We start from the raw sequence: 8,596 nt of genomic DNA on the forward strand, positions 1-8,596 counted from the left end.
ATCTCGCTTAGAAATGGCCACCAGAACAACCACTGATACACACTGCCTGGCTGATGTTTTGGTGTGTTGTCTGACTTGTGAGGGGCTTTGGAGGCATAAAGCTCATTTGTAATTAAAAGAGCAGATTTTTTCCTGATCATCAGGATAAATTAAGTGACAGAGGCAACTAGCTGGGTGATGTATGGGAGGGGAAGACAAATTAACCGTCTGCTCTCTGGGGGATTCTCAGCAGAGGCCTTTATAGCAGCAGTGGAGTAGCGCCAAAGGGCAGAGAGATTTGTAGAAGATGGTGCTAATTACCAGAATGCAAACCATAATGTGACCAAGATGGAAGCAATTTAGGCAGTAGTCATTTAGCCTGCTGCTCTTCCGCCCACCGGCTGCTGCCTAGCCAGAGCTGGGGCATTGGGTTGGGAAAAGTCTGGGAGATGCTGTTGGTGAGGATAACGACTGAGGCTTGGGGAGGAGGTTCTGCAGAGTGAGGAGCAGACAGGGAACCTTGTGACACAAAACAAATTTGTCTTTTCTTCCCAGAAACGGTCTTTAATAATGGCAGTAAAAGGTAACAGGTCAGGAGGAGCCTATAAATATTAAGGAGCAAAGAAGACAGGAATCTTGACAAAGCTGTGGGTTCTTCACTTCTGGAAGCTGTGGATCGGATTCTGTACATCAAGTATCAACAGCAGATGCCTCTACTCTGCTTAGGATGAACAAGTGCATCAGGTTCAACATTCTGAGCTCCTAGGAGTAAAGCTGAGGATAGCTGACTTTGAAAAGACCCAAGAGACACAAAGGTTCACTTTTCATTTTGTTGACTTTTGAGATGAAAGAAGGTTCCAGCAGCTGAGTTCTTCCTCACCTGCTGCTGTGGCTGGCGCAGGCTCAGACCGCCTGTATAATTTGGGATGTCTAATTTGCTCTTTTAGGATATTTCAGAAGAGGAGTTCATAGAGGAGAGCTGTTTCGCACGTTGCCACTATGTAATTTTATCCATGCCGCTGTCTCTCACTTCACACAGGGCTAATACCTTTTGCCTCCCCTCTCCTTTGTATCAATTGGTCGAAGTTCAGCCTATTGTCGCCACAAGCTTCTTTTATATCTGCGCTCAGTCTGAGGCGAGGCTCTCAGTCAGCTTCAAACGAGGGCTTTCCTGCAGGAGAGGCAAGGAGGATCCCAACCCGGGGGCCGGCTGTGCTGTCAGAGCTGCCCGTGGGGTTTGGATGTACACTGGGGCTGGAGTTCTCCAGCTTTAGGGGCCCGACACGTTCATGGGACCCGGAGGGCTGGCCGGGTATTATTCGAATTTTTGCAACAATTGTTCCCCGCCGACCATGCCACAATGCTGATGATTCCTCTGCTGGTGTTGGCGAGCCTGCTGGATCCCGTTTGGCCCCGGGCCCGTTGCTCGCCTAGCCAGGGTTGTGACCCCCGGCAGCGGAGAGACGCCGGGGGGCGCGGAGGAGTGTATGAGCACCTCGGAGGAGCGCCGAGGCGCAGGAAACTTTACTGCGCTACCAAATATCATCTACAGATCCATCCTAACGGGAAGATTGATGGATCACTGGAGGAGAATAATCCGTTCAGTGAGTAGCTTTTTTTTTCTGTTTTTACAACAAGACAGAACTTTTAGAAGCTTAAGTGGATCATTACAAACCCGAGGAGACCTGGGCTCACGTGTGGGAAGAACTTCAAGATTTGGAGGAAATTAAGAGTAACATTTTATCGGGCTAAATTTAAACGCCCTCTTTCTTCATCTCTTTCTTTCTTGCGTACTTTCTATTTTTTCTTGCTTTCTTTGTGTATTTTAGATTTCAGTCTGCATTACTCACAAAAATGATTCGTGTGATTTAGTGATCCAACTAAGTGATGTATGGAGTACGTTCGGGGCCACTCGGAGCTCCTCGCTCAGGCTGAAATCTGCCGACATGCAGGTCGACCTCCGGGTCCGGGCCGCAGCATTAGCATAAAGCGGATGTATTTATCTAATGAGAGCCTGTTGAAGCCTCTCTGCGGTGCGCAATGTGTCATTAAACGGAACGGACCCCCATAATGAGGCTGCCGCAAGAAATTCATTTTAACAGCACAGAAGAAAAATAGTTCGTTGCTTATTTATGTTTCATGTAAACGGAAGAGCTGCACTTCTAGGTATGAAAATATGACTTCAAGTTTACCTTTAATATTTCTGTTTCTCTGCAGGCATCATGGAGATCACAGCAGTGGATGTGGGTGTCGTGGCCATAAAAGGGCTTTTCTCAGGCAAATATCTGGCCATGAACGATAAAGGAAGGCTGTACGCCTCGGTCAGTACACAATTACAGCCTGTCTTTCTACTGTTTATGTCCCAGAGATCATGAACCACAACTTTGTGTTTTACACCAAATGTAGGTGGTTAATTTATTTCCGCTCTACCAGTTCTGGGAAACACAGATGATTATAACATACAGATATGAACGGCAATTCTTAAAAATGCAAATTTCCCATTTTATTAGTTAAGACAAATAAATATTCACACTGTTCAGCTTTCTGTCACTCCAGTCACTGTGTCCAACACATTTAGGACAACAGTTCAAAACTGTTTTCACACAAGTTGAAACATTTAGTATTAAATGAAGTTAAACTGCGTGAGTTTGTTTTATTTGCAGCCAACTTTTTATTTCTTAAGAAACCTTAAAGGAGGAAATCAAAAACATGGTTAATCCTCCAAAAACTGACATCTTGGTCACTCCTTTTCCCATCTTCCTTTCCCCAGGAGGTTTTCAACAAGGAGTGTGAATTTGTGGAACGGATCCATGAGTTGGGGTACAACACCTATGCATCACGACAACACTTCACAGAGCAGCCCCTGCCACCGGGAACAGGCAGCAGCAGCAGCAAGCGTCGGGCCACTGTCAGGAGGCAATGGTACATCTCCATCAACGGGAAAGGGCGGCCGCGGCGAGGCTTTAAAACTCGGAGCACTGATAAAGCCTCACTCTTCTTGCCTCGGGTGCTGGGCAACAAGGACCATGAGATGGTGAGGAAGCTGAGGGACATTCAAGGTGCCCAGCACACGCATCATCAGCAGGGGCGGCGTGGTGAACGCCGGAGACGTCGGCATCGTGATAGGAAAGGTCGAGGTCGACAGCCTGATGACTCAGCAGACTTTTAGAGGTGAGGTTGGATTTCATCTCCCTCTGCTACGACTCATCTACACGGATCCTTGATCTCGGCACATACTGCAGCTTGACTGCAAGGAAGGATGTGAGAAAATGTCTTGGATCCCAAATTCTGGATTGATGGAAGTTCTTGTTGGTGTACAGAGATAAAGGGAAGTCAATAAGGAAGGGGAACTCAAAGGCCACCAAAGTGTTTCTGGTTTTTATGCCTTTGTAAAACCTGCCGCTCTCTGGAGACTCTGGCCTACAACTCCACTGCTGTATAATCCTCTGATAACTGACGTCCGATTTCTTACAAATGTAACTGTCATGTAAACAAATGTAATAAGATTGTTGTAATATCCATCCTATTTTGTATGTACAAGCCTCATCCATCAACTACCCTCAGAGCATATGTTCAGCTGGCCTGTACAGCAGCATATAAGCTTTATGTTTGTCAGAATCCAAGTACTATTTCCCGATTGTTAAGTGCTATTAATCATTAAGCTGAAGAGGGGACTGTACATGGAGAAGCACTTTTTGTCAGATTCACATTAAGAAGAATAAGGAAATCAGCTTGAGGCACAAGCATCTGCAATGTTCTTACAATGTGATAGTCTACTGTGTGTTAACTGAGAGAAGTACTTTGTATATTTCACAAATGATATGAATATTTATTTGCTGTCTGAGTTGTAAGTTATTGATAAGACTATTTCTGCATTTTATCAACATGGATGTTGTTTCAGTTTTCACTTGCTGCCTGGTTCCAACATAAAATAACATAATGGTACTGACCCAAAGAAGAAAAAACCAACTGTGTGTGAGTGTGTGTGTAGTCTTCCTCTAGTGTGTCGTAAGCACTGATTCCGATATTCTTCCCCTGTTAAAATTAGAAGTCAATAATACTTTATTGTGTTTCTGGTGAAAATGCTACTTTTCTAGCATAAGCTTTAAAGTTATTATAATAATAATAATAATAACTATATTATTATTATTATTACTAGTAATAATAATTACTTTTAATTATTATTAAAAGTAATAATAATTACTTTAATTATTATTACTGATTTTATTTATAATGGTCAATAAATCCCATTAAAATCTCATATGGTACATTCACACACTGATGACTTCTGGCTACCAGATTGTAGTGATTGTAGGCAAAATGTTGAGGCATTCAAAAAGCAAAAGTTCATTAGATTAAAGGAGTCATCATTACAGTGATTATATATTTGAAACTGAAAATGAAGACAAACTAATACCTGTGGCTAAATTGTCAATTTAGTCTAATGTAGAAGTCTGCTGCTGTCTTATGGCCAAATGAGGAGGAAGTCCATCTTTCCTGCTAATATCCGCCTCCTCCTGCAGCCGCTCTGTCAGCGTTAGACGGCTGAGTACAATCTGCAGTCATCAGTGTTAAATTCACCACAAGCAGCAGCACGACTCATTTGAAGTTCAGGTTTTGCCCTGCCTCTTTCCCATCTATAGGCAGCGGCATATAAAGCCTTGTCATCCTATACCTGCAGGCAGGGGAGGCTTCCTGGCCAGAACAAAAGTTCCTCCCAGGGGGGGCCTGGGAAGCGATGCCGCCTGAGACTTTAAGGCAGTTTTTTGAAAAGCCGACCAAAAGCTGCAGTCGATAAACAAGGCTGGCCCTCCTGAAAGCAGAAACGGTATCATACAAAGTGTTACACCTTGCTGCACCTTGTTATGAATGCCACACTCTAGTATTACTCTGCAGGAATGCAGCACTTGAGAGAGGTTAGGGCCTTTTGTGGCCTGTGTCCGAAAGCCATCTGTTTCACTGGCATTTATCTTCTGAATCTCTTCCTACATGATGTCTTCTTTCATCATATTAGCAGAGTAAATCCTTCAGAGTAAAATTTATTACATTTATAATGACTAATAACTAGTAAGCTAACTCTGAGCTGAAAGATCTCAAAGAGAAATGAATTGACATAAAGTGAATGGACAGGCTCTCTAAGCAGAAAGTTAGTCACTTTGGGAGCTTCAGCAAATTTCTTAGTTTGACCAGATGAGCGACATTAAACCAACCAGTCATTCCTTAAATTAGTTTTTTTATTCTATTGAAATGTCAACGTGAAAAAGAGATCACTGATTGAAATAGTTTTCTTGCAACAGTCCTGTCAACCTGACTAACAACTATTCTCATCATGATCATTATTTTACATCTACAAAAATTGTTTTGCTTTCAAATAATGACCCACATGTTTGATCAGAAATCCCATCTGAAAGCACAGAACCTCATCCTGAACCTGAAATGCTGAGCAGCTATTGAGAATGGAACCATTGATTTGGAAACAGTGACCTCTACAGGTGGAAACCATCACGTCTTTCATTTCATTCTGTGATTTTACGTTTTTCTTAGTTTATTAATTTACTTTTTACCTTTTCTATTTTAAATTGGTTTTCAACTCGGCATAGAGTAATTAAATAAGAGCTCGATCTACAGTGAATTTGGTCAACATTTACCAAAAACGGTTTACAGACACACAACTCTTGTCTTTTATAAAATAAAAATGCCATGGCCAGAATTTCAACATAAATGCAACAGTAATGCGCTATGGAATTTTTCTTTTCAATATCAACATATTAAATTCATCCAAGTCCAGCTTTGGAAAATAATACATTTCAATCTTTATCGTGACTCTTTCACAGTTGTTCTGAAATATTAACATTTGAACAAACCTAAATTCCAAAGCCAGTTGTCTTAAATCTGCCTTGTATAGGCTTCCTTTTTTGTGATGAACAAACAGGAGAGTGAATGAATGCATGCACTGAATGCTGAGACATTTTAAGCTCCAAATTGCAGCTGCCACCCTGTGAAATCCAAAACCCCTAACCCTTGGCATAATTCATTGCGTACCTGCAACCTGAAACCATAATGACGTTAGTGCAACATAAACAGAAAATAAAGCTGGACATAACTTACAAATCTTTGCTTGGCTGAATGTTGGATATCTTAACCCACTTTATTTCATTGTGAATAAAAGAGTTTGCAGAACCATGGACAGCGACGGCCCTGCCTGTCTACGCTGCTCAAAAATGTCTTGAAAGTCCTGAAAATGGAACGAGCCACATTACTCTCACATAGCTGGGGCTCCATCATTTACCAAGGAGGTATTTGTGACTGCCTGCATATCTGATATAACCCCTTAGAGGACTGATGGATTTTCAGCCAGGTGTGACAGCAAACAAAAGATCCAAACTTCTCCAGAGAGTTTTATGGCGTGTCATCCCCTTTCCTTGACATGACAAAGCCCAGTAGTAACTATTCCAGCGCTCTATTGTCCAGCGACCTGCATTTTGAACATGAGCGGTCAAGCAACCCATCAGCTGAGCTCAGAGGTTTGACCAAATGCTTGTTCTTGAGGATTAACGCTGCATCAGTGCTCCATGTTATGAGTGTGAATGGTTCCCGCTCTTCAGGCCCTGAAAAACTGGGCCTCGCTTTAGCCTGTTTTCTTTTGGACCTCTGCACTGGCTTCCTGGTTGGTTTACTGGTATTTCTAGGCCAACATAACCAATGCTGAGGCACCTCATGACAATCTAAAACATTTGTGTTCACACAGTTTTGTAGCCTGCAAAGAAACAATGCAGTCATACCTTTCAGAGCAGTCAAATGTGAATCTTAGAAAACAGTTCATGATTGGTCACTGAGGAGAAAGACAGAGCCGGAGCAGAGATCAGAGAACGTACCCGCTCCTCTGTCATAGTAAAATAGAATATGTGTTCTGATTAGGCCTGTTTATAAGAATAAAATAACTTTTTGAAAATAATGATTTTTAAGCAGATATTAAACATATTTTCATAAGCCCACATGTGAAAAAAGAATGCTGGTCTCACATAAATTTTTAATGTTAAATGTCATGTTTTGGTAATATGTAAGCAAAAAAATATAATAATTACCATAGACTTGAAACAATCCGTTTGTGGGGAATTTGTCTATTTAATGTATTTCACTTTAGGTAAGGTAAGGTTACCTGGTATCCTCAGCACAAGGCAGATCAACATGCTTTACATGATGAAAACAACAAGCAAGCAACAAACATACAAGCTCTCACATGTCATGGCTGAAATCAGCAGAGTTCTGGATCAGCTGCAGTTGTCTGATTTTTTAATCAGACCTGTGAAAACACTGCTGCAGTAATCAATGCAACCAAAGATAAACCATGAGTTTCTCTAGGTCTTGTTGGGACATTAGTCCTCTAATCCTGGAAATGTTCTTCAGAAGGCTGACTTCTTAATTTTCTTCATGTGTCTCTGAAGTGAATCAAATTACAATTAATCTGTCAATAATATTTTCATTTATTGGATATGACTAAATATATAGAGCTGGTGGCTCTACTGGCTTAAATCAAACTGTAAGATAATCGAAAAAGAGACAGCGACACATAATTTCATAAGAAAGACTGTTGAGGATGAAATATTAAGGTCAGTGCTGTAAAATAATTAGTCCGAGAACAGGGGATGATCAATATGCAGTTGTTTGGATGTGTGTGGGAGGGGGGGGGGGGGGGGGGGTGCAGGCGTGTGTATGTGTGTTTACGAGGTGGAGTGGAGTAAGCCTAAGGGGACCGGAAGTTGTTTTGTCTGAGTTGCAGAAAATCATAAATTTAACATTGATAGAAAAAACTGACTTGCATTATGAATCACCACAAAAAAAGGAAAGACACACACACACACACACGCCCCCACCCCCACCCCACACACAGATGTAGAGTAGAGCCTGTAGAACAAAAGAGTCTCTTGGACTGAGATTCGTTTACTTGTATTACCAAAATTAATTTTAATATAATAAATGAATCCTATTAATACACAGCTATGGGCTGAAATAAGGCTTGGTGACAGTGGCAGTACTTAACATGCTTAACAGGCTCTATTTAGTCTAACCATTGTTCAGTGGAAGGGCTTGGGACATGATTTCCCCTCCACCAGTCTTAAGTGCTGCTTTTTTCATTTAGCTGAATTGGACCTGTGTTTTTTCCTGTTATTGTTCATTTATAGATCTGTCTCCTGTCTAGGCAACACGGTCTGTTAACTTGACTGTTTCCTATTTTACATCCTTCAATACATAAATTAGGATATTCTGTTGCTGATAATGAACGTCTCGCACAAAGACTTGTTTTCTATTATAATAAAGCCTTTATTAGTATATTTTCCAAAAAGTCTGAACTTTTCCCCGAGATAAGTTCTCTATTATTTGGTCACAACAAAGCGGCCTATTCTGTTTGGTAAAGTGAGTGTGTTAGTTTGTAGATTTCTTTTAAGTGTCGAGCTGTGATGTAATGTGTCTGCAGGTATAAATATAGAGGCATGGCTGCCCAGCGTCCGTGCAGATCAATGTCGCCCCGGCGCTGAAGTCAGTGCGCCTGTCGGTCTGGGAATGAGCGCAACTTTTACACGCTTCTCTGTGTCGCGCCGCTGCTTCGCCTGTGTTG

General features: G+C 41.8%; 1 protein-coding gene across 1 annotated transcript; it reads left to right on the top strand.

Annotated features, from left to right (window-relative positions):
* Positions 1–1,173: 1,173 nt before the first annotated feature.
* Positions 1,174–3,880, top strand: fgf3 (fibroblast growth factor 3). Its single transcript, XM_005802681.2, has 3 exons — positions 1,174–1,583; positions 2,197–2,300; positions 2,750–3,880. The coding sequence occupies exons 1-3, from the start codon at positions 1,340–1,342 to the stop codon at positions 3,146–3,148; spliced, it is 747 nt and encodes a 248-aa protein (XP_005802738.1). The 5' UTR covers positions 1,174–1,339; the 3' UTR covers positions 3,149–3,880.
* The last annotated feature ends 4,716 nt before the right edge of the window (positions 3,881–8,596 follow it).

The sequence above is a fragment of the Xiphophorus maculatus genome, chromosome 4 (genome assembly GCF_002775205.1).
Source record: "Xiphophorus maculatus strain JP 163 A chromosome 4, X_maculatus-5.0-male, whole genome shotgun sequence".
In the NCBI taxonomy this organism is placed as follows: Eukaryota; Metazoa; Chordata; class Actinopteri; order Cyprinodontiformes; family Poeciliidae; genus Xiphophorus; species Xiphophorus maculatus.